At 43.9% G+C, this 25843-nt stretch overlaps 1 protein-coding gene across 6 annotated transcripts in view; it reads right to left on the minus strand.

Moving 5' to 3' along the window:
- ITGA9 (integrin subunit alpha 9) overlaps positions 1-23649 on the minus strand; it is a 294730-nt gene extending 271081 nt beyond the window's left edge. For all 6 annotated transcript variants that reach the window (XR_012157453.1, XR_012157452.1, XM_078851717.1 and 3 more), the window contains exons 1-4: positions 23156-23649; positions 12224-12351; positions 10307-10413; positions 2320-2443 (exon numbers count right to left, since the gene is read on the minus strand). Coding sequence is in view for 4 of the 6 variants with exons in the window: in XM_078851717.1 (XP_078707843.1) it covers positions 2320-2443; positions 10307-10413; positions 12224-12351; positions 23156-23334 (538 nt within the window). In the remaining 2 variants the exon portion in view is untranslated. The remainder of the gene's footprint in view (positions 1-2319; positions 2444-10306; positions 10414-12223; positions 12352-23155) is intronic.
- Positions 23650-25843: the final 2194 nt, after the last annotated feature.

The following is a 25843-nucleotide window of genomic DNA, read 5'->3' on the forward strand; positions in this document are numbered from 1 at the left end:
AGCCAATAGCATAGTGCACCAAAACTGCCAATTTTCCACTGGCTGCTTCATAGATACTGGGCCCACACATTTCTATTTTCTAGCAATTCCTGGCAAATAGCCTGTCAGACTAGCAGCCGTTTCACTCTGAAGCCATGATGCACAGAGAAGCACAAGCAATTGTCTCTTCCAGGAGCTGCCTCTCTCCAATTATTTCAGACTGACAGCTTTTAAAAGAACATCAGGGTGGTGAAAAGGGCTCAGAGGAAACGCTGGAAGTGATTCTGTGTTTGGGGTGGGGGTGGAAAAGGGGGGTAATAAAAGTTAACATTGCAGATTTGCAATGCATTGCTTAAGTATAGTCTTGGCCTGATCCTGCCAACAGGAAGACAAGCAAACAAAAGAGGACAGTATTCAGGATAGGAGGTTTTATGGCTTCCTCACATGTTGTTATAGATCAAGTGAAACAGTGAGTTTAAATATGTAATCAAAACATACAAGTTTCAGATGAATATTTTTGGGACCTTTTACTGATGCTCAGAGCACAAATGTTTGCTGTCCCCAGAATGGCACAGATTTTTTGAGACTGGTTACATGGGTTTCCAGTGCAGCCTATGAGAGCTGAGCACATGGTAGGTTAGACAATTCTCCAGATACACATTGCAATATATAGTTTATCTAAGTTTGCCAGTTTTGTTATGAGCTTTGTCTTCAATGTACTGGGCCTGAACAATCTCTAGGCTTGGAGCAAAACCCAAAGCAGTGAGTTACATATCCATTAGCAATTGAGGAACTGACAGACATCTACTGTGTTAACTCTCCCCCACTTACTAATGTCAGCAGCCAGCCTCTCACCAGCTGCTCCTGACATTGGAAATCAAAGGCAGTGATTGCTCACATCAGACTGCACTCCATCTTGGCCTTCAAACCCATGTGCTTTTTCAGTCCTTGAAGAGGGAGGGAAGATTAGTGTAGACCAGTGGTTCTCACACTTATTTGATCGGGCCTCCCTACTTTGTCTCTGTAGTCATTTACACACATACCCACACACACTACACTTACCACCACCTAGCTCTGAAGGCAGAGCATAGAGCAGCAGGCACTGGTTGGACGCCCAGCTCTGACGGCTGCACCATGCCAGCAGCACAGAAGTAAGGGTGGCAAAGTGATATTTGTCAATATTTTTCACAGCAGACTTCGTGCCCCATTGGCACCCTTCCTTCTGCGCTGCTGCTGCTGCTACCCTGGGACTGACAGCCAGAGCCCCGCTGCCTCCCAGTGAGGGATTGGGCTGGGGCAGGGAGGGAGAGGTTCCCTTTATCCCTACCTCCCAGGCTTGCACGGCCCTTCTGCATGAACCCCAGCTCTTAAAAAAAAAAAAAATGCACGCAGCTCACACCTCCCCTGACACGTTCCTGTGCCTCCATTGGGAGGCCCCACCATGGTCTGAGAACTACGAGCGTAGATGCATAAGACCAACCTGGGAAACCCAAGCAGCTGTTTTCTTGAATGTTTCTCCAAGGGCTAATTGCAAAAGCTTGGAGAGACCCCCATCTTCCCTAATGACATACCTGTGCATTCTGGATTGGTTATTTGCTTTGGGTTCAGGAAAGACTGTCTTTTGGAGTCTTTGAACAATGAAATTGGATATAAATTCAGATACAAAACACACAAGGGAAGACTATTCCTTTTATAAACAAATAGTAAACAATACTCAATACTCAAACAATGAGTAAAGTTGTCTATTATTCAAAACTCTTAAACAAGTCCTCTCACTCTCAATGCCATTCCAGGTCTATGTTGAATGACAGCAATATTTTGAGAGGCACTGAAAAAAACATCATGCACCGCTGGACATTTTCAAAGTAGCAGCAATTGAAAGAGGCAACTTTATTCTAATTTGTTACACTGGTATCCTAAAATCTAGGCTTTAAGCAATATTCTCCCCTCCTATAAATGACAGTGTCAGACTGCAAATATTTCTTAAACATGGGTGTGATCATTTCCTATTAATCTAGAATGCCGAACATGCAGACAAGTAAGAGTGGCTGTACTCATGTCACATGCCTGGTGACATCCAGATAAGGGAGTTGATGGTTTTCTCAAGATACTGTTCCAAAAAGTTTATTATTCTATCAGTTAAGCATGGCCACACACAGTTACTCATGGAAACCAATTATCGTCTTTACCCTCTTTTTTAAATTCAAGATCGTCCTTCTGCCAAATTATGCCTGAGTCAGCAGTACTTTTTTTAATGTATTAATGAAGGTTTATCATAGATACTTTTGGAGACAACAAGAAAATCTACTCTGTCATAATGACAGAGAAATAACACCTTACCTTCATAGCAGGGCAGTAATTTTCGACCATTGGACTGGAGGTTCGGTGGGATGATATTACAGAAACCATGGGGGAGGATGTACTCTGTCTCATAGTAGATGTTTTTCCAGCGATGGGCACAGGCCTAAATGGATCATATCACATGTGTTACTGAAACATGAGGCAGCAGGACGCCCCTTTGTATCAAAAACACCCGCCCCAATCTTTCTCCCTTTCCCCCACCTAACTCTTCCTTAGTTCTCTGAACCCCATCTTTGCTACAAAAAGGATACTCCAATTGCCATGTTCCTCCACTGCTAACACTTGACATTGCCAATGTTGGCACCACAAATTCCAAATTTCAAAGCTCCTCCTAGCCACCCGTGTCATACATATGAGTGTTCTTTGGAGCAGGGGCAGCTCTGACAGCAGATCTCAAGACCCTTATCACTTTTGGTGCCAGGCAATGTGTCAAGTAGATCCCTAGAGCCTCGTGGTGAAGGGAGGTGACACCAGGAGGACCTTTTCTAAGCAAAGTAGACTGGGTAGAATCTAGTGGAAGAAAAGAAAGCTGGGGGGGGGAGGTGTGGGAGAGGAATAAGATGGGAGTAAGTGGGTGAGGAGGTGGAGGGAATGCTAAGACTGGAAGGATCACTAAGAAGGATGACAGGCCCAAAATTAACATTCCATTTTCCCCCTCCACCTTCTCACCCTCCTCCCCTTCCTGGTGAAAAACCCAATCACCCCTCCACAACAAGAGCCAAGACACTCAACCCAGGATGCTGCGCTCCTCACAGTCTCAGAATAAGAGCATACAGACACATGGCTTACACATCCCCAGCTCCCCTTCACTCCCAGAATTACCATTGCCTCACCACCAGACAGGCCACCGATCTCCTCACCCCCAAAGAGCTCATTCGAATCAAAGGAAATGAAATGGGAAACAGCAGAAGCTTTGAATTTGAACTTGTATCTCCAGCTGGTGTAAGTCAGCATAGCTCCAGTGCAGGCAGTGCAGACACAGCCTTGTAGACGGATCACAAGCGTGGCCTGCTCAGTCTCATGGAGCCTCTTTTGTGTCTGTTAGAACCAACGGACGCGCCTCGCTGCACTGTCAGCCTCGCATCCTAGTCACAACCCTTCCAGTCAAGGAGGACAAGACAGCACTTCCTTTGGGAGGCCAGCACTTGCCTGGAGAGATAATGTTGAAGGATGCAAGACACTCTATCCCAATCCCCATCTTATCACCTCAGTGCTGAGCACGTTGCCGCTGAACGCTCCTAGAAACGCATTATAAAACAAGCACAGTCGCATCATCCTGTCCAACTACCAGGGAATGGATAGAGCAAAACTCAATCTGGACCAGAGTCAAGACTAATTCTTACCCCTAGAAAAGCACTAAAAATCACCAAGGCTTTCTTTTCGTTTTAATGGAATGGACCACCACCAACAGTGAGCTCTCCCAAATCATCAGCTTTAAGTGATATTTATTGCTGTTCTAATCTGCAGTACTCAACCAAATGCACGTATTTACTGGATAAGATAGTTAACACAGAGGCATAATGAAGAGCTCAAGGAGCTTTGGAAAGCTTTGTTAGAGAGAGACATGCATTATATGAAGACTGTTTATAATGGCACTCTGACAGCCAGATGTATGTTAGGAGGCTCATAAGGAAGAGCTTATTGAACTTGATTACTTGTTCTTTTAAGCAAACTTGATTGTGATTTTAATCTCCAGGCACTCTTTGGTCAGAGTTTTTTTTTAAAATGCATTATATTTACTTTCAGAGAGATCAGGAAATTGTTTCTCTTCCGAAACATTTGCACTGGGAGTGCAAAAACACACCCATATACATTTGCATAGAGTGTGTCATACTGACACAGCTCTAGGCTGACATTCAAGTTGAGCAATGAAACCAGAGAACAGAATGTCACGGAAAGGAATGGATTTGAAAAACAAAAAAGTTATTCCGCATATAAATTGTGGAGGAAAAAACTGAACGTGTTTTTTAAGCTATAGAAAGATAAATAAAGGGTTGTGATATTATAAATTCCCTTATTTTTTTACCTCCCAAAAGCTGCCAGTGACTCGCATACATTAACCCACTAATCTCTTCCAAAGCAGCACAAGTGATTGAAAATTGGGGAGAGCAGCAGCAGGTCTTGCTCAGGAATGAGCTAAGGTGAAATGCTGAGGGCAGGAAAGAGGGCGGGATAAAGAGAAGTAGCTGCCGCTTAACACGGATATTTAAAACAGACCGAGGGCTGAAAGCTTTGCAAAGCTATGAGCATTTCACATGAATGAATGAAAACAAAAAAGAACAAATAATATTCTGTTCACTGGTATATGTGAGCTGCTACAGCCTTTTCCAGTGCTCCCACCCTATGTTTCTATTTGAGATTTTTAACCTTTCTATAAAATCAGTCTCTGTGGATTCAGCCGTGGCAGAATTTGTCCCATACAACAATTCTGCTCCAGAATCTCAGCTTTCCATTATTTAAACTTGAGTTTATGGGTATGAAGCAAAGTATTAAAACATGAGCTGAGTGTAAGCGATGCAGTGTTGCCTGCCTGAGTCTGCAGAGAGGCTGAAACAATAGCTCTAAGAGGCATGGTCTCCCCATTCATCTCAGACTCCTCGTTTTTGTGGCTGCAGAAGTTGGCATTTTTCCAAGATGCCATGGAATTGGCATTTTTATTAAGGAATCTGCCGTTTTTTATTTGCGATCCCCTGCCATGCCAGGACCTGCCTCTAGCTGCTTCTTGCACTCCTGCTTGCCCCTTCAAAGGGAGTTAATTCAATTACAGTGCACGCTCCCTGTACGGTTCAGTGTAGCTGAGGCCTGGGAAGCCAGAAAAATGAGCCACTGAAGCTGGCTACAAGCTCCCCACTTCACTGGCCCATGGATGGGAAAGGAATTCCAAGCCAGAGAGCCTGAACATCTCAGGAGCTGAGTCCTGCGAGTTGAGATGGGTCAGCTGGAGATCACAGTGAAAAATCCACCCTGGAAAATCACCATGACAAATTTCATATCAATGAGTGTTTTTAGCTATGAGCTAGAGGCTCTGAGAGGGTGAGGGAATAGCAATAGAATGAACACTGTTGTGGAATTCAAGAGTTGAGGTCATACATTTTGGTCTCAAAATTTGTGGGGACCTGGATAATACAAAGGAAAAGTGGTGCAGCAATGAACCACGACAGAAATGCAAAACAAATGGAGCATATGAATGTAACCTTACCTTGTTGTTGTTTATTAAATGCCAGCTTGGTGCTGTAGAAAATACAGCAGGAAATACAAGTCTTGCCTTATGGAGTTTACAAACTAAGACACTGATCCTGCAAACAGTCCTTCATGAAGTCAATAGGGCTCTGTGGAGTTCACTGCAGGAGTGGAGTCCAACAAGGGACTTTTTAAGTGCACAAATAACTGACTGAAATCCCTTCCACCATTTACCACGTGGGCTTTAGCTTCAGTGCAAATATTTTATTTTCCATACTGTAGAATTCAGTATACAGTGAGTTGGCTACTTAAAATGAAAAAATGGCAACACTTTGGAGAAAAACGAGATACATGATCAATGGGGCAGGTATTTGGGAAGAGGTAGATTAAGGGACATGGCTTATCTCCAAGTATTAATGCACTGTCCCTGGTTCCTTTCCCAATGAGAGAAAGAGAATGCATTTTACAGTTTTAGTATGGAAAGAACTGGCAACCCAAGTTGTATTGTCGTAACTCTCAGATTACTGTTAACGTTGACTCATGATGAGATCCAAGGTCAGGAGGATGTATGCTGGACCAGTTTACACTTCAGTCTAGCTACAGTCTTCAGATTATCTTTGTTTAGGGTGACCATACGTCCTTTTTTGGCCAGAACAGTCCCCTTTTTTAAGCTCTGTCCCGACTTTTCTGACAAAAGTGGGCATTTATCCTGTTTGCTTGATCAGTTGGCAAGAACAAACGGGACAAATACCCACTTTTGTCCAAAAAAGCGGGATGCGGAGAAACGTGCGGGGGGAGGGGGGCAGCAGCAGTGCCTGCCCCACGCGTGGGGGGCGGGGGGAGGCAGGGCTCAAGCAAGCAGCAATGCCAGGCCCAACCTTTGGGAAATATGATCACCCTGTCTAGTATGTGCATCGCTGCTCGCACAAGCCCTGCCTGCCCTCCGTGCAGGGAGAGAAGCTAGGGTGCGTGACTCAGGCCAGCTCCAGGGTGGGGAGGGGGCTTCGAGCAGCCCCATGGGGGCCGAAGCGGGGGGAAGGGCTTGGGCCAGCCCCTTACTGTGTCCCGTTTTCCCTTTGGCCAATATGGTCACCATATCTTTGTTATAAAAGGCTTTTCTATTTAGTCTTCATGTCCTAAACAGAGAGTTAGCTTTGGTCCAATAGGACAGTGGCTCTTTGAGGGACTGATACCGCATACACTGAAGTCAATGCCACAGTTTCTGTTGACTTCAATGTGTGGTACAAAATCCTGCCTGTGGGGATTTAGGTCCCGATTTAGCAAGATACTGATGTACTTCCTGCAAACGACTGCACCATCCTCCAATCCTATTGGCTTGCACAGGTGTGGACCATGCTCAGCACCACACAGTGGCATGATACAGAATATTGGTATTAACTTTCCTGTCTTAAAAGTTGATTTGATGTATTTATTTTTAAACATATCTATTTTTGAGGACTCCTTACCTATCTGCTATTACAAAATAGTCTTACGTGGCTCATAGAATATCAGGGTTGGAAGGGACCTCAGGAGGTCATCTAGTCCAACCCCCTGCTTAAAGCAGGACCAATCCCCAACTAAATCATCCCAGCCAGGGCTTTGTCAAGCCTGACCTTAAAAATATCTAAGGAAGGAGATTCCACCACCTCCCTAGGTAACGCATTCCAGTGTTTCACCACCCTCCTAGTGAAAAAGTTTTTCCTAATATCCAACCTAAACCTCCCCCACTGCAACTTGAGATTGTTACTCCTCGTTCTGTCATCAGCTACCACTGATGAACAGTCTAGAGCCATCCTCTTTGGAACCCCCTTTCAGGTAGTTGAAAGCAGCTATCAAATCCCCCCTCATTCTTCTCTTCCGCAGACTTTACTATCCCAGTTCCCTCAGCCTCTCCTCATAAGTCATGCATTCCAGTCCCCTAATCATTTTTGTTGCCCTCCGCTGGACTCTTTCCAATTTTTCCACATCCTTCTTGTAGTGTGGGGCCCAAAACTGGACACAGTACTCCAGAGGAGGCCTCACCAATGTCGAATAGAGGGGAACGATCATGTCCCTCGATCTGCTGGCAATACCCCTACATATAATCCCAAAATGCCATTGAACTTCTTGGCAACAAGGGCACACTGCTGAATCATATCCAGCTTCTCGTCCACTGTAACCCCTAGGTCCTTTTCTGCAGAACTGCTGCAGAGCCATTCGGTCCCTAGTCTGTAGCGGTGCATTGGATTCTTCCATCCTAAGTGCAGGACTCTGCACTTGTCCTTGTTGAACCTCTTCAGATTTCTTTTGACCCAATCCTCTAATTTGTCTAGGGCCCTCTGTATCCTATCCCTACCCTCCAGCGTATCCACCTCTCCTCCCAGTTTACTGTCATCTGCAAACTGCCTGAGGGTGCAGTCCACACCATCCTCCATATCATTTGTGAAGATATTGAACAAAACTGGCCCCGGGACCGACCCTTGGGGCACTCCACTTGATACCGGCTGCCAACTAGACATGGAGCCATTGATCACTACCCATCGAGCCCGACAATCTAGCCAACTTTCTATCCACCTTATAGTCCATTCATCCAGCCCATGCTTTTTTAATTTGCTGGAAAGAATACTGTGGGAGACCGTGTCAAAAGCTTTGCTAAAGTCAAGGAACAACACGCCCACCGCTTTCCCCTCATCCACAAAGCCAGTTATCTCGTCATAGAAGGCAATTAGATTAGTCAGGCATGACTTGCCCTTGGTGAATCCATGCTGACTGTTCCTGATCACTTTCCTCTCCTCTAAGTGCTTCAGAATTGATTCCTTGAGGACCTGCTCCATGATTTTTACAGGGACTGAGGTGAGGCTGACTGGCCTATAGTTCCCAAGATCCTCCTTCTTCCCTTTTTTAAAGATGGGCACTACATAAGCCTTTTTCCAGTCGTCCGGGACTTCCCCCGATCGCCATGAGTTTTCAAAGATAATGGCCAATGGCTCTGCAATCACATCCACCAACTCCTTTAGCACTCTCGGATGCAGCGCATCCGGCCTCATGGACTTGTGCTCGTCCAGCATTTCTAAATAGTCCCGAACCACTTCTTTCTCCACAAAGGGCTGGTCACCTCCTCCCCATGCTGTGCTGCCCAGTGCAGTGGTCTGGGAGCTGACCTTGTTCGTGAAGACAGAGGCAAAAAAAGCATTGAGTACATTAGCTTTTTCCACATCCTCTGTCACTAGGTTGCCTTCCTCATTCAGTAAGGGGTCCACACTTTCCTTGCCTTTCTTCTTGTTGCTAACATACCTGAAGAACCCCTTCTTGTTACTCTTAACATCTCTTGCTAGCTGCAACTCCAGGTGTGATTTGGCCTTCCTGATTTCACTCCTGCATGCCGGAGCAATATTTTTATACTCTTCCCTGGTCATTTGTCCCATCTTCCACTTCTTGTAAGTGGAAGATTGGAGATGGTATCACACAAATGTTAGATGAGACCACTTAGCACCCTGGGGAGCCCATGCAAATATAGGATATACAAAAACATATCCAATTATTCAGTTTAATTTTGGTTATGAGGAAAACTAACCTATCCAGAGTAATCAGTAACATAGCTAACACATTTCATCTCTAGTTTTTTTTTGGCAAAGGCTGGATCTTACAACCTGTACAAATATCCCCCCCGCCCCTCCAACTATGCCCATGATTACAGCAGAATAATCTGTAACAATTTATTCTACCAATTTCAGGTTTTTCTGTTCACAAGCTGCCCACAAACTGATTGTGATTTGCTTAAAGTAACTGGCTGAATAGTGCAAAAAAATTTGGTAAATATTTGTTGACAATTTGTTCCATATACTTAGTATTCCAAATTTGATTGGAAACATAGGTCACATGGTAGGTTACTGTTTTGTGATTGGATTAGTTTAGAAAAAGGTTTCTGTTGGAGGCTCTCAAGTACAATCTTGACATTCATTTTTCACAAATATTCTACAATATTTTCTCAAGTCTTGCTGTTTCAGTGAACATTCCTGCATGTTAGTTTGCTAGACTACTCACCAAGAGCAAACCCAAGGGAAGAGCAAACACAGTAATCAGTCTCATTTTAAAATGTCAAATATTTATATAAATTTTTTTTGCAATATTTGCCCATCTTTCTCAGTGATTTATCTGAAGGTTCACATTATTTAAAATATTGTCCTATCAAGATAAATTCCGCATCCTTAGGATCAAATTTTGCCCTTTAACAAACATGCACATCAACTCCCATGGGTCTCAATATTTGCCTGTTAACTCTACCCCAAAGATGAACGAACAAATGACCTTGACTCCCATGTCTGCTACCTCATTAATGGAAGATTCATGCACACGTCCAAGAGCAGAATTTAGCTGCATACCTAAATCTGACATTTTTTACAAGTTCTGACACAACACACACATACACATACACACACTATATTCATTGACTTATGCCCTGCTCCCCACACACACAATCTGTAAAACAAATGAACTAACGGACACAGTCAGAGAAAAAAACAAAGTTCCATTCATTCTGTTCAAAAGGCCTAAACACTCAGAAATTTAAGAGGAAGCCCCTTAGGTGACAAGTCAGGTGCTACTGCTTTGAAGTCTTCTTTCTCTCAGTATGTTTCTGGCTGGGGCTCATTTTTCTATCCACTTCAAGGAAGGGACTAGAGAGTTCACTGCTTATAAACCTGGACTCTGTCAGTCACTAGCGAAGACATTAATCCCAACATGTTCAGCATTAGTGTCAGCATAGCAGCAATCACTCTACTGAGATCAAGGGAAAGGGTGGACTTACCAGCACACTTCCGTCAGCCTTGGGCTGTCTAGCCAGGCTTACGCCCATCCATTCATCATCTCTATCCTCCTTACAGGTCTTTCCACAGAGCGTGCCCCAAGTATTGCCTTAAAAGAGGGAGGGACGGGGAGGAGGATGCATTTAGTTTTTTAAATATCTATAATGTGCCCTTGTAAGAGATACACTAGTTGATCGAACCGCTCTTTCCCACCTCTCACTATTATTTCTCATACGAATTAGGATAGTGCCCAGGATGAGAGCCCCCTTGTGCTGGGTGCTGTACAAAAAACCCCCTAAAAGACAGTCCCTGTTCCAAAGAGTTTAAAATCTAAGGGCTCAAGACAGTGAAACTTCCAGCACATGCATTAATTTCAGACACATGATCAGTCCCACTGAAGTCCACGGGGAAAATACTGAGGTGTTGGCAGAGTAATATTTTCACAAGGGCCTAATGCACTTTAGAAAATGGGACTTTGGCATTTTTTAAAAATATGGGCTCAACTCTTTCTTTCTATGATCTGTCATTACGTCTATTAACTCATCTTACTGTAGTGTCAAGGAGTGGGGGGAACGGGTGTTTGTTTTAGCAAAACTAAATATATAGATAGATATTTGCGAACACTTACATGTAGAATTAAGTAGAATTTTATTGATAAAAACAAAACAACCTGCCAAAAAACCCTCTTTCACTAAGGTCTTATCTACACTTGCGTCAGCGTGTAGGGTGCCTGTAGCTATACGCTTCAGTGTAAAGCAGGTTGCATCCACACTGCAGTGGGCTGCTACACTTAACAGTGAAAGGCTCTGACACAGAGGAGGCAGGGGGAAAGGCTCCAGCAGCAGGGAGGCAGTGGGATATTACAGTGCTAAAAATAGCAGCGTAGACCTGGGAAGCACTGCTTGGGCATGTAGAGAGCAGTGTAGGGTACATACCCTAGGGTTCTGGCATGAATGCCTACCCCATGTCTACACTGCTAGGGGGTGTGCAGTGTATGTACTCTGCACACCGCCATCAGCATAGACATAGCCTCAATATTAACGTATAACGGAGCATACTCTGGTTCCGATGTCAGGAAAACATTCATACAGTGATGTTAAAATAAAACATGTCAGCAAAAACACAGCAATACCACTATGAACTCTTTTTCACCAACAGAGATCAAACATGTATCATTCTTCATAAGGACTCATTCCCAAGGATTAGATCACAGGATCAGGGCCTTAGCCTGGGAGCCCTGGAAGGGAAGGGGACCATGTCTCAACATACGTTTGACCAGCATCTTGTACAATGGGACCTTGGTCCTGATCATATGCAACAACAAAATACTCTCATTGATTTGTTTTTGTTTTCTTTTGCATAAGAAGCAAGTAGGATAAATCAAAGTTATTATTCCATTAGTGAACACACACACATTACTCTGTTTATAACACAGTATATATTCACCCTTCAAATGTGGGGGGAGGGGGGAAATCACATAAAATCAATGAGAACTGCTCAAAATGAGCAGCAATTCTAACCATCCCCCTCCAGAAACTAAAGAGACCAAAGCAGGTAAGGAAAAGACAACAGCCTGGTTTAGATTCATTTGGAAAAAGCTTGACCAAAAAGATTAGCCTTATGCAGTGGCCCAGAGAGAGCACAGACTGCAATCAGAGACCTCCATCAAGAACATATTGCTTCCAGTCCTCAGGTAGGACATAATCCTGAATGATTTAGAGTAAATGGGAGCTTTAGCACTGGACTTCAATGGGATCAAGTTCCTAGTGCTATACCGGTGCACCCTAGAGCCCTGATCTAAAGCCCACTGAAGTTGATGGGAGTCTTTCCAATGATTTCAAGGGACATCGGATCAGGCCCTAAGATATTTGCGAGGACTTTCAGTAACCGGTAAGTAAAAAAGTCTTAGAGTTACCCACCTCGACCCATATCCAGCTCTGTGCATCTCCTCTCAGGATTGGTGTGGACTCGACATTTAAAGACAGCTCCTGGGGACTTAACGGAGGCGCTGTATTTAGAATCTGCCTTTGGGGCACCAACCAGGACCCTGGAAACCAAAAGCAAAGTAGGAAGTAGTTAATTTCAGGAGGGAAAAAAAAAAAAAACACTGACATTGCCAGTGCACCTTTGGCAAGAGGACTTCTTCTGATGGCCTGGTAAAATGACACCAATGATACACAAAATGAAAACAGACACAGTAAAGGCATTTTCCTTCAAGGAATCCAGGAATTCTTTGAACAAGCTAAATTTCCATCTGACACATAACACATTTAAAGCAATTCTTCACCCCCAAATAAGCAATTTCGGAAAGTTTTAGGACAGAGAACAGCAGCTGCATCCAATTTCTTTAGGTTCTAACCACAATCCTGTCAACTCCAAATCCACAATAGCCAAAAATGAATGGCCACAAAGGGAAAAAAGCTACGTTTCTGTTCATCAAAACACAGATCAATATGGTTGATCAGAACCCGAAGGCATCCTAATCCCTGAAGCTCAAGGCAACTTATCATACGAGTGTTCCTTCAGAAATCCAGAATTATTGCACGATGTGTTGCCACCAACAGTTTAGAGACAAAGCTGCAAAGACTGGACCTATATTACTGATACTGTGTGAGAGAAACTAGCATCTTGGGGAAGTATCAAATCAACAACAGCTGTGATTGTAGGTATGAACTCCTTCCTGAAAGAAAGTGATCAAACCATATTAATACAATGCTCCAATTTAATGATCCAAATGATTCATGAGGACCACAGTTTAGCTGACAATTTTGTATTGTTATCAATAAGTGACATAAAAAAATGGACCACCTGCCATCATGAGTGGGAAGAGGGCAGGGCGGGGATGTTTTGGCAGGAATCAGATGACTATGCGAGTGTTTGTAACATGAGCCGACTCCATCATTTCCTCATCCAAGCAAGCGCCCTTCCCACTTCTTCCTTCCATCTTGTAAATTTGAACTCATGTGCCAGGGAGGAGGGCTGATCTACACTACACTCCTATATCAGTAGAACTACATTGCTCCGGGATGAGAAAAACCCGCACCCCTGAGCAATGCAGTTATACCAACTTAATCCCCCACGTAGACAGCACTATGCTGGCGGGAGAGCTTCTCCTCCCAGCATAGCTACCGCCTCTGAAGAGGTGGATTAACAAAAGAGTTCTCTCCCATTGGCTTAGAGGGTCTTCATTAAAGAGCTGCAGCTGTGCCAATGCAGCATTTTAAGTGTAGACATGTCCTGAGTTGAGCAAAATGTGAGAGAATGAGAGAGATGGTTGGGGGGGGAGGGGAAGACCACCAAAGATCTAACACCTGCCCTCACAAGGTATGGCACATGCACCTAGTCAATTTGCTATCAGTTTGGATCCGCTGACCCTTGAGAAGGCCAGTCCACAGGAGATACAAAATCCAGACAAAAATCACTGGCTTTTGTATGCAAAAATGTCCCTGGTCAGGTGGTCTGTGGGGATTGAACCCAAGACCACTGACTTGAAAAGCATGTGCTTCTAGTGCTTGAGCTAACAAATCAGGTCTATCATCTTAGAGGCATTAGGAGTCTATTCATAGTCCAGCCATTAGAGAGGGCTAAAAAGCTACACGGTGTTAAGTGTGGGTCACATCATGTAAAAATGGTCAGAGATCTCAATACAGGCCTAGAAAACAGGGATATTGCTGGTTTTCAGTGACTTTCGTTCATCCTATTTACCAGCCTCTACGTCCTATCCCCACCTACTCCCTACCAGACTCAGTGTAAGAACGTGGAGAAAAAAACATTGAAATCTCAATTCCACCTATCTCGGAAGGAGAAGCAGAGAGTGTTATGTTATCAGAGGGAGTTATAATCAGGAATCTATGCTATACTAAGAAATGACTTGGGCAATAAGTTTTCCTCATAGCTTTAACGTGCTCTACTGGCTGATGTGACAAAACCGTGTCCTGACATTTAAGAGAAATTTAGAGGGAAAGAAATCCATATTAAAGGGATCATTTTCTCCCAGTATCATGGGCTAAGCTGTAGTATCACAGAGGTTTGCCAGGGGGCTGCACTCTATATGCACATCATGTTTTCACAAGTGAGAGAAATTAATGCCTGAAACTAAATTGCTGAAAGCTACAAAGCCTTCACACGTTGGGGACCAAGCACAGGGGAGCCTGAAATAATAGCTCCAAATGGAAATCTCACCAGGCAGGCAGGCAGGCTGAAATCAGAATGCCAATCATCTCATTTACACAGGCGATGAATGAATGTCATTCACTTATTGACATTCACGAGGTCTAACAAAATAAACAAAGGGGGGGATATTGCTAGCTTAAGGAGGAATGGTTTAAATTGCAAGTGTCAAGAAAGTGTTTCTAAAGACCAGCTATTACAATAAGCTACAGTAAACCACATTCTGTTCTGGTTTAAGTGGTGCAACTCCAGTGGAGCTGTGCCCACCTTACAACAGAGATGAATTTGACTCAATAATGCTCAAAAAGATCTAGGAGCTTAATTTATAAAGAATCATTCATTTCTCTTTAAAAAGCTCGGGGGAGGTGAAGGTGAGAGGGAGAATAATACTGAACTGTGTGAGCAGGATTCCATGCACTGATTCTAAGTTCAAATTGATCTTGAGAAAATATGCATTCAGCTATGTTTTTGAAAGACATCATATCTCCAAGAACACAACTAGATACTAAATCTATCTGATGGGGCAAAAACCAGGCAAGACACAAACACAGCATGTGATGCATGTCAGTAATTAATCCAGTTAAGTTATTACTAGGACTGGTGAAAGTTCCCTGAACTCAGAATAAAATGCTTGAAAGTTTCTCCCAAAGCATACTGTACATATTGAAATTTTTCCAGAAGTAAAAAGTGGTAATCTAGCATTTCAGTACTATGGACTCCTTCATCCTGCCCCAGCCTAAACATAGTGAATATGTAAACAGCCCATAAAAGAATAACCTTGTTCATTTCTTTGCTATAGCCAGGCAGCCTTCCAACATCTCCCAACCAATTTAACCAACTTGGATTTAAATAGTCTAATTTAGTGGCGTAGCATGATTTTGCAGCACTGTTCAGATTTTAAACAGGGCAGTTCCATTCCCCAAGCCAACACAGTCACAATGTGGTCAGATTTTTGCAGAGAGCTACGCATTGGCATGGGCTCTCATCACAACCACAACATTCTGGAGGATGTTTCTGAGATCCCTCTGACTGGCTGCACAAAGGCACACTGGAAAGCGAAGCCCAGCAAGGGAAAGAAATGACTCTATGTGCACAGTTGCCTTTGAGTCTGAGTCAATATTTTGTGACAGCCTCAATTCTAGTACAAGAATTCAACAAGGCAGATGTAAAAGAAAAGAGGAGGGAACAAAGGGAAGGATTAAAAGCCTTCAGTTGTTGGGGTCTATCATTTTAGGCATTACAACTGCACCTCACCATAGCACCATACCTGAATCTTGAACAGACACATACCAGTTCTCCCCCACCAGGGATTGAAGGGATTTTGTTTTAATTTTGTTGCAGGAAAGCAAGGTTGAAGTAGCACGTTTTGGTTTCATTATGGGGGAGGGGAGGTTCCTAGTCTTGGTGATGGCTTCTCGGAGTGACTTTACTATTCCTACAAGAATCAGAATCCACCCGTGAAGGGTTATGGGACCTTGTGGAGTCTTGCCCATTACTACGCAGCATTCATGTTGGAGCCCAAAGGAACTTCCCCATTACTCCTTTCAAACCAACCTTCAGGACAGCCTATCACAGCCACCTCTGACCAAGCTTAACACAAATCTCTTGGAGCCTACCAACCCGTTACTGGCTATGTCTGGAGGAATCAGATGCGAGATCCTCTCTTATTGGAGATGCCAATTTCCAGAATGACAGTGTGGAGAACTAGCCAGTAGGCAATGAGGCTATATATCCTTCTTTTCATGATCTCACTCTCATTTGCACCTGCGTTATGTTTACCTCCCACAGGGAGTAACCACCACCTTGCTGCTGAACGGCCCTAAGGATAAACAGTTTCAGAAATCAAAGCGCTGTATCTAGCTGGAAGTACAATGCACAAAGAAGCACTGAGTGGTCCCAATAGCAAGGAAAGATGCCAAACGCATTCGAATCTGTCTCCAGCGTGCCAGCACCGATTAGACAGCCATAACTCAAACGCTGCAGGTCCTCTGCCCCTCACAGCAATTTTAAGTGGCAGAGATGAAACACCTTTAAATTGCCTCCTATATCACAACAGATTAAAATAAGCAGCAGCAACAGGGCACATGCTGCTCCAATGCATCCAAGGATTCCAGTTTGATTCCTCCTGGTCGAAGGCTTCCCCCCCCCCCAATACATTTAGGGGGAGGAATATTCAATTGGTTCATCTATTCAATAGGTAAATCCACTGAATGCGGGGTCTTAAGTGAGAGGGCAGTAATTCAGAAGCCACTGCTGCTCAACCTGTAACTATAGCACCAAATCAGTCCTGCCTTTCCAGAGCCCCAACAGCAGCTCGCAGTTCAGTGTTTGTGGTCTGTCCAGGCAATACACCAAGACAAAACAGGACACTCTTCCTTCATGTGGGTCTCCTCCCCTATTTCATTCTGGATCACATAAAAAGATCCTCGGGATACTAAGTCATGTACGAACAACAATATATCAAATCACCCATCAGATGCAACACCACCCGGCATGTTTCAGATAACCGCAGTCTGCGGTTAAGAGCAGGAAGCAACAAATGACATAAAAGCACAAAAATAGAGGGTCATTCCAGTGATAACAGCTCTCAGTCAGTAGCCATGGAACTAGACTGCCTAGATGTGCCAGGCCATGCTGCCAGGAAGGATGAGGCTATTACACCACGTTAAATTGGCAGAGAGAGAAAGGAAGAGGAGGAAGGGGGAGAGAAGGGAATTATAAAAGGATTTTTAAAATAAAAAGAATTGGCTAGTGATTCATGTTAGCTCATTAAAGTTTTTGTAAGGGTCAAGTTATTGTTTCTTGTAATAATTTCTCCAAAAATTAAAAAAAAATCAGCATAAAATACTTATTTTTCCTATTTGCTGAGATTTATTCCAAGCTTCAAAACTATAGCTAAAGGCTAGGAGCATGCATGCTTGTCTAGGCTCCGAAAGAAAGCAGCAGCTAACCACCTGGTTCCTTGCTCAGTTGAGAACAGTAATGAGGAGGAACTGTGTAAATCTTTCAAAACTTGTACTCAAAAAATCCTCTTAAGAAAGCAAAACAAGAGACATCAGAAAATACAATAACCTGAGAACATGTGATGAAGACAAAGTCCTCTCCATCTTGAAATCATGTAGAAATAACTCCAAAGAGGAAATCTCAGTACAACCAACAAGTACATTCCTTTTATTGCAAATACATTTTTCACACCATTCTAGTAAAGGCTGCATAGCCAAATTCTCTTACGCAGAGAGAGAGAGTGTATGTATATAGACGTGGAGAGAGAGAGTAAACTTGGTCATACACATTTGCTCCAGGTTCACATTTGGTGCACAAAACTTTAATCCAAGCCATTTTCCTAAATTTGATCTTGTTTAATATTTATATATATGAATGATACTTTAGATCAGTGGTTCTCAAACTTATTTGATCTGTCCCCCCCTTCTTTGTGTCTGTTGTCATTTATGCCCCCACTCCTCGCCACCCTCCTCTGAAGGCAGAGAGGAGAGCAGAGGCTGCTGGCCAGGGTGCCCAGCTCTGAAGGCAGTGCTGTGCCAGCAGCACAAAAGTAAGGGGGGGCCTATGTGAAAAGTGATATTTATCAAAATCACTTTTCGCAGCAGACTTAGTGCCCCTTGCTGCTGCCACCCCAAAGCTGACAACTGCAGCTCCACCACCTCCAGGTGAGGGATTACGGTGGAGGGGAAGGAGAGCCCAATCCCAGACTGCAGGGACATAATACAGACTAGTGTTTTGTGCTATATAAAAATGAATGGCCAACACGGAGGTTTACGAATTGGCAAAAATGTATAAAGATATTAGCACATGAGGGAAAGCCTCATGGGTGTTATGCACTTCATTAAAGGGACTTTAATGATCAGGACGGATTAAGGGCCTTGTAACTCCCTGTTTTATATTACAGAACGCATTTTTATCCTAAACTAAACTGACTATCCTTTTCAGTTCAAACTATTTAATAAAAACTGGGGTCAGGGAAGGGACAGTTCATTGGAGATAATTCTGTATGACACATGATCAAAATTTTAAAAAGTCTCTAGTGATTTGGGGTGACTTCATTTTTGGGCATCCAGCTTGACATCTCAAGGGGGCCTGAATTTTCAACAAGTGCTTTTGAAAATGGGGGGCCCTTTTGGTGTCTTAACTTGAGCACCCAAAAATGAGGGCATCCCAAATCACTAGTTGCTTTTGAAAATCTGAAGTCATACCAAAAGAAGCACTGTAAACAATGATACATTTGACTAGAATCAGTGGCGGTTTAAGCCAATATAAACCCTGCTGGTGGGATTTGCATTGGGCGGAGCGGGTTGTGGATGGTGCAGAGTGGCTGCAACTTTTCCTTAGTGGAGACAGTAGCATGTGAGAAGCAACAGCAGCCCAAAATGCGGAGAGAGGATGACCAAAAGCAGGCAGAGACTGGAGATGCAGCTCCTACAAGTGCAACTTCATAAGATTTTCAAGGTGCCTATAAGCCATATGGAAGAGGATAGCGGTGGTAACTTTCCTGCATCATCTTTGCTGAATCCAGCCTAATGCATGTAACACTATGATCTTAACATATGTATTAATTATAAAGGTCCAGGAGCAAATGCCAAATTTCTTTTCTCGCAGTGTACATTAAATCTTTTCCAGCTTTGCCAGACCCCCATCTTTGTGTATCAGTCAGGCACGTTCAAGATGTGTGGGCAGTTTTCTATTTTCTTAAAATAGTGCTAAATGATATCAGCTACTAGATATTTCAAGAATAAAAGAATTACACTCAAGAAGAACAGTCTTTCAAATGAGGTCATAATCCGGGTTGATGGGGCTATGGCCTCTCGTAATATTTAATATGCCCTCACACATCAGATATGGTTGTCAGGACATTTGTGCGCCACGAAAAGTCTGCAGGAAACTTTTACTTTAAATGAAAATTTTTCTGTAGACCGACATCCCTCTGCAGTGTTATTAACCAAAACCTACCCGGTATTTTTTTGTTAGTGCAGGAGAAGCAGGAAGTGAAACTGCCAGCCTTGCTTCATTTCCCAAGCAGAGTGAAATGAGAAAACATTTTTAACCATGTAGAACATTTGTTTATATCAGTTTTCATAATCTGAGCCACTGTTACCCACACACAAGCAAGAAATTATATTATTTCATCTCAACAGCATTCCTTTAGACTGGCACTTCATTCATTTTATTGTGTGTTCCCCATCAACGTGTGTTAAGGACAATGAGTAATTTTCAATTTTGCTTTTCCTATCTTTTGTTGGTTTGTGTGATAAGATTAGCATCATTTTAAAGTGAAGGGTTTCTTTTCTTTTCCAACCACTTGCTTCTTTCTTGATACTGATATTTAATAAGGAATGCTCCATTGAAAGTCACCACGCAGAAAGGCAAAGCATACAAGTACTTGTGACCCAAAGAGTGTGAAAGAACTTCATTTTAAGTGGCTAAAACTGAGGCTGAATACATTTATTTAATCCACAAGTGTGCTACAGTTCCCAAATCAACAGCTAAGTAATCTGTCCATATCTAAGAGATGGAGATAAAGAGAAGCTTTGTGGACTGTTTACTTGTATTTACTGTTCCTATACACATTAAAAGTGACATCAGCTAGGTCCACTTAAAAGGACCCTGTTTAATTCTAACAGGGCCCCGGATGCAAATAGAGAGAGAGCAGTAGAAAAGTAGTAAACTAGTCAGTTTAGATAGTTTTATGAGATGCATACAGATGTTCTATGTTTATTTATCATTCAAAATACACCACCCTTCCCTCTAAAAATTCTATACAAACATAGAAGATGTCCTCTTCTTCCCCCCTCCCCCACCATCTGCAAACCACTCTAATCATTCTGATCAGTTACTTCTATATGGAATGCAGACAACTCCTCTTTGCAAACAGATCAAACCTATCAATGCTCTACTGTTCACACCATGGCGACCACTGCTACTAAAAGTTGTCCCATTTAACCCAACATGACCTATCCTATTTCATATCACATAAATTTGCTGTCAAGGAGATGAGCTTGTAAATATTTCCTGCAAAGAAGGGGATTACATAAAGGACTAAACACAACGGGCAGTTTTGCACTGCAGAAAAGGGATACATGCCTCGGTCTATGGAGCAACCCCCAAACTTTTCATAAGCCTTATATGCTCCATTATGTCTTTACTTCCCCTATCGCCTGACTTTCAGGATAAACTATCACACAATGTTCTATATGCCGATCCAACTTTGACCATCCCCTCCCCCCTTGAATTTTTCTGAAGTGATGCCTCTAGTTCAGGGTGTCCCCCAATTACCTACTAGGTTCAGAATGTCACCAGGGCCGGCAACAACTGTGTGTCAGTATAAAAAGGCACTAATTGATTAGGGTTTTAGCAGTTGCAGTTAATCCCCATGGATGTCTGGTTTACTTAAGAATGCACCTGCAGAGGGGAAGTGACAATTCAACACCCCACACACATTTCATTTACTTCTCCAAGTACATATCCTGCATGTTCCAGCAGCAACTGTTTGCTAGAGTAACCACCAGTCTGAAGCACTCCCTTTGTGGACTACAGTATGATAGAATCCCAACCTGCGGCTTGTGGAAACAGAGAACCACAGGGCTGCAATTCCTCTTTTCGTGGCAGCATTTGAACTCAGGGCAACAGATGGACTTAATAAATGATTCTATGGGAAGAAATCTTTCTTCAGTGTCCTCTACCTGTAACTGAATTGAAACCACAGAACACATCACCTTGAACTACTTACAAGCTAATACCTGGCTAGAAGATTTGGTTACACTGAGTGGCCCTTCTGAAGTTCAAACCTCGCTTATTTCTAAATGGTGCCTGGTAGTTTGTGCCTCTGTTGCTTTTCCAGGAAGTACACAAACTTCTTCCATCAGACTGCATCCAAGGCAGAGCAAAACTACTTTATTACCATAATACATTCTAAGTACACATTAGCTGGCCTCAGTTATACTGGAGATTTAAACAAACATGTCAGCTCCAGTGCTGTTCCCAAACCACAGTAAGAGGCAGTATTTCTGCAATTAAAAAAAAGGGGGGGGGATCAAAGCCAGGATTAAATGTTCCTCCTCATTGCTTTGAAAAAAAAAAATCACTGCCTGCTTACTTAGTACCCGCTGAAAGGTACTGAAGGCCCTGCCAGATTCTGTGTGCTGTTCTGTTGAACAGATTACTCAGCAAAGGTTGAAACGCAGACGTAAATGCGTCCAGCTACCACTTTTTTTAAACCCTAATTTTTAATTTAAAAACTTCTTCTTTAGAATGTGTCTAGGAAGCCATTATTCTGATTCTCTGACAATCATGTTGGTTGACACTCGAAGCCTTAAATCAGTGGGTGTGGTGGAACCAGAACATCTGATCCTGCAGTACTCTCCCAATTTCCAGCAACAGGCAGTGGAAAAAGCTACTGGCAGTAATAAACACACCCCTCGACAGCAGCAACTGTAGTTTAGCTCCATTTTTTCTGGGTCAATCCAATTGCAGGAAGGAACAAAGTAAAGTTTAATGCCAGAAGGAGAAGGATGCTCCCTCTTACTGTAGCAGGGGATTTTAAACTGGTATCTTAAGTGAAACGTGATAGCTGGAGACTGGACATTGTCCTGTCTGAAACCAGAGGGTCTCTAAATATTTAGGGTGAAATCCTGGCCCCACTGAAGCCCGTGGGACTTTTGACTTCAAAAGCCAGAATTTCACCCTGAACTTCTATCCCACCATTAATCTTTACCAGTAAGATAGTCCATGCCAAGTTAAATCAGCCTTCACTACTTCTCTAGTCCCCCACCACCGCTGTCAATTGGTCCTCAGAAGAAGCCCACACACACACACACGCAAGTGACTGTACTCTAAGAAGAAATACAGCATATCCCATCCAGTCATGTTCTGACTAGGCATGGCAGCTACAGTGTCTGCAGTAAAGTGTCTGCAGGAAAGCAATATATTTAACTGAAAATTACTAGTAATCTTCTTACTGAACAAGAGTTTAGCCTCCATGGTGAGTTGAGGTGACACTTCATGACACTTGGAAAATGGAGGAGAAGGCCATTTAAAGGCCAGTATATCCCACAAACCAACCGCAAGACCAATTTACAATAGGAGACATTCCCCCTGCAGCAGGCTCCTCTGGATGCTGCCGGGAAAGAATAAGGATAAAGGCCCTCCAGACCTGCCAAGGCACACGGCTTTGGGGAAGGGAGCCCCTCCAGCAGGGCTTTAGTCTCATAGATTTAAAGGCCAGAAGGGACCATCATAATCATCTAGTCTGACCTCCTGCACATTGCAGGCCACAGAACTTCGCGCACCCACTCCTGCAACAGACCCCTAACCTCTGGCTGAGTTACCGAAGTCCTCAAATCATGGCTTAAAGACACTGCGATGTCTCTCCCTTCTTGCCACCAAGGATTTTGCTGCCCTGTTTCAACCAGGCAGTTAAAATCGCCCTTATTCGAGTGGTCACAGAAATACCTTGAGACAGCTGCAATATCCTGGAATATCTACTGGGGAGCGGGGAGAGGAGAACTTGACTCCACCTGGCTTGGAGCAGGGGACTCCAAAAAGGCTGGGGCAGGAGGCCGGAGGGGGCTGAGAGATGCCAGCGCCACTTCGAAGTGACACCTTCACCGTGCAGCTCAAGCCGCAGCAGCAGCTCCCCGCCACAGAGCCAGCCCCTCTGCCCTACTCACCAGCGGGTATTATCGTAGTAATGCTCCAGCACCGAGTATCCAAAGAAGGAGCCATTGGGCCCCTGGTAGACCACGGGGTGATCCAGGTCCACGTTGTAGGAATAAGCCAAGGCCACTGCTAGCAAGCCCACCAGCACTTTAAACCAACTCCGCTTGAGCTTCCACTGGGGTCCAGGCATCCTGCGGGACAGGGCGGGGAGTGCGTGTGCCGGGGAGCGCCTCTGTCCTGGGGAAATCCAGCGCCCGCCTCCCCCTCACTGCAGGCAGCCCGGGGTGTTAAGCTGGAGTTGAAACGAGCCTACACCAAAAAAAAAAAATCCAGCCCCAGCCCGTGGAGTCCCAGGAGCTCCGGAAAGCGCCCCGCAGCCCGCCCGGTCCGGCTGAAGCCTGCAGCAGAGGGGGCTGGGTGGGCTGCAGCCAGGGATTCTGACTCAGTCCTGCAGCGGCCAGGGACTTTTGTGGCCGCCTCGCAGAGAAGCTCCAGTTCGCTCCAATCCCCGGGGCGCAGGGAGTGGAAGCAGCGCTCCCCTGCCTGGGACAGCGGCGGCCTCAAAACTACAGCGGCGGCGCCCTCTAGCGGCCGCAGCCCGGGCTCGTTCCCTCAGCAACGTAGCATCTTCGCGAGCTAAGGGGATGGATCCCCTTGGTGAGGGGACCCACGGAAATTCTCCCCCCGCCCTTCGTTTTCCCCTTACACACACCCTTTTTTCCTTGGTGCTCAAAAGCTTCCCCTTCAGGGAATGATTTCCCACTGCTCCTTCTGTATTTCTGGAGTATGCATTATCACTTGTTCTGAACATCAAGATGCACTATTTACTTCAGTCCTCAGCGCCCAAAGCATGTTGTAGTTCTCCCTATCCAGGAATTACACTCAACAGCCGGGTTTCTTCCTCCCTCTCTCAATTGTTTCCTTAACAACAATATTTCACAATTCTAAAGCACCTTTAATCTTCAGAGAGACCTATTCGCTCAACATTCCTGTGAGGCGGACACATTCACTCGGTTTTACAAAGAGGGGAACTGAAGCAACAAGCAGCTAGGTGACTTGCAAACACCATAGATTTCAGAGTAGCAGCCGTGTTAGTCGGTTTAGTCAAATTTGTTAGTCTCTAAGGGTGCCACAAGTACTCCTTTTCTTTTTGCAAACACAATAGGGGGAATCAGTGGCAAAGCTGGAATTCGAAAATCAGAATTCCTAGCTTCCATTCCTGTGACAAGCCCACTGCCAGCGGTACTTCAGTAGCAGCAGCATTCATTCTGCAGCAGTTTATCTGTAGAAAGCAGCCATGGAAAAACCACCTCCCTCTACACTATCAGCTCCCCGATTGTACATGTTAATAGCTTTCCGCCCAACAATGTGGCCCTCTTCTCTAGATATTATGTTATTTGGATTGGCAAACTTCTGGTGTATTATACCATGTTTATATCAATTCTGTCCAGATCCTTACACCTGCATGCCAATCTGCCCGACTTCCTCTTCATGCTCAAGTCAGTCACTTCAGCTGTGTCCTCTTTTCAATTCATAGACCTTTTCCCACTGTTCATTTTACACTCAAGCTTACAACTATCAATCACCCGCACACACAGCTGGACTGATCCCATGAAGAACTGTGAAGAATTGGTATGAGAAAGAAAGAGTGAGTCAGAAAACTGAGGGCCTAAAAATGTTTTAAGAAATTAGTCCTGTCTCATTTTAAACTTCCCCCACTGTTCTTTGCACCCTTCATTGGGGGCCACTAGCTGCATTGTGAGAGGCAGGCTTCATTTTGTGGAGCCTGATCCAAGTCTCGCTGAATAGAATGAGAGTCTTGCCCATTCAATGGCAGGTCAAGCAGGCCCTCATTAATGACGTATGGCAATTTAATACATTATGTTCATAGATACAAACATTTTGTATTCCATGTATATGAAGACAAAGATATGACAGACAATGAATGTTTTCTAATATTGTTTGTGAGTAGCATAATGCTTAACAAATAGGGTGGGTAGAACACTTTTCCACACCTCTAGTCTTTAGCATATGATCAAACCCCTGTTTTTAAAAGCTTATTAAAAATGTTAGAGGAAAAAAAATTATTTTTCAGTAAAAAGCATGCTCATTTAGATTATATTAACAACTATATTCAAACCACTTAATGAAAAGATTGTCAAAGGACTTTCAGAACTGTGCAACCAGTATGGATAAAAGTAATCTGGTTGAGGAGGAAAGTCAATATACACTGATCAGGCAAATTCCACAGACGACATGCAATCCCATTAATAACACCAAGCCAAATTCTTTGCATTTTGAAGCAGGAAAGCAACAGGGCTTTTCAATTAATTATCCGATTACTGAAGGAGGCTAAACAGCTCTCCAATCAAATTAGAGGAAATGGGAGCTGACACACTAATACTGTGGAGAGAATGTTGGACATAACCATTTCCATGGGAAAGAGAAAAGCTAAATGGCTGGATTAGGTGAATAAAACATTGGCCTGTCCCATGTAGAGTGCTCACAGGAGAGCTTGTGCTTCTAAAAATGGTATGATTGGAGGTGTGTCAGTCCATAAAAGAGATCAGCTCCCATTGCATGGTAAGGAAACTTATTCAGAACATGGTCTAGACACTTGACTTCCAGCCACCCCTGCTCCGCCCCCACCCCTTTTTTTGCGCTGTGATCTTGCATGGCTTGGGCCTAATCCTGCAACA

This window comes from Lepidochelys kempii, chromosome 2 (genome assembly GCF_965140285.1).
Source record: "Lepidochelys kempii isolate rLepKem1 chromosome 2, rLepKem1.hap1, whole genome shotgun sequence".
NCBI lineage: Eukaryota > Metazoa > Chordata > Testudines > Cheloniidae > Lepidochelys > Lepidochelys kempii.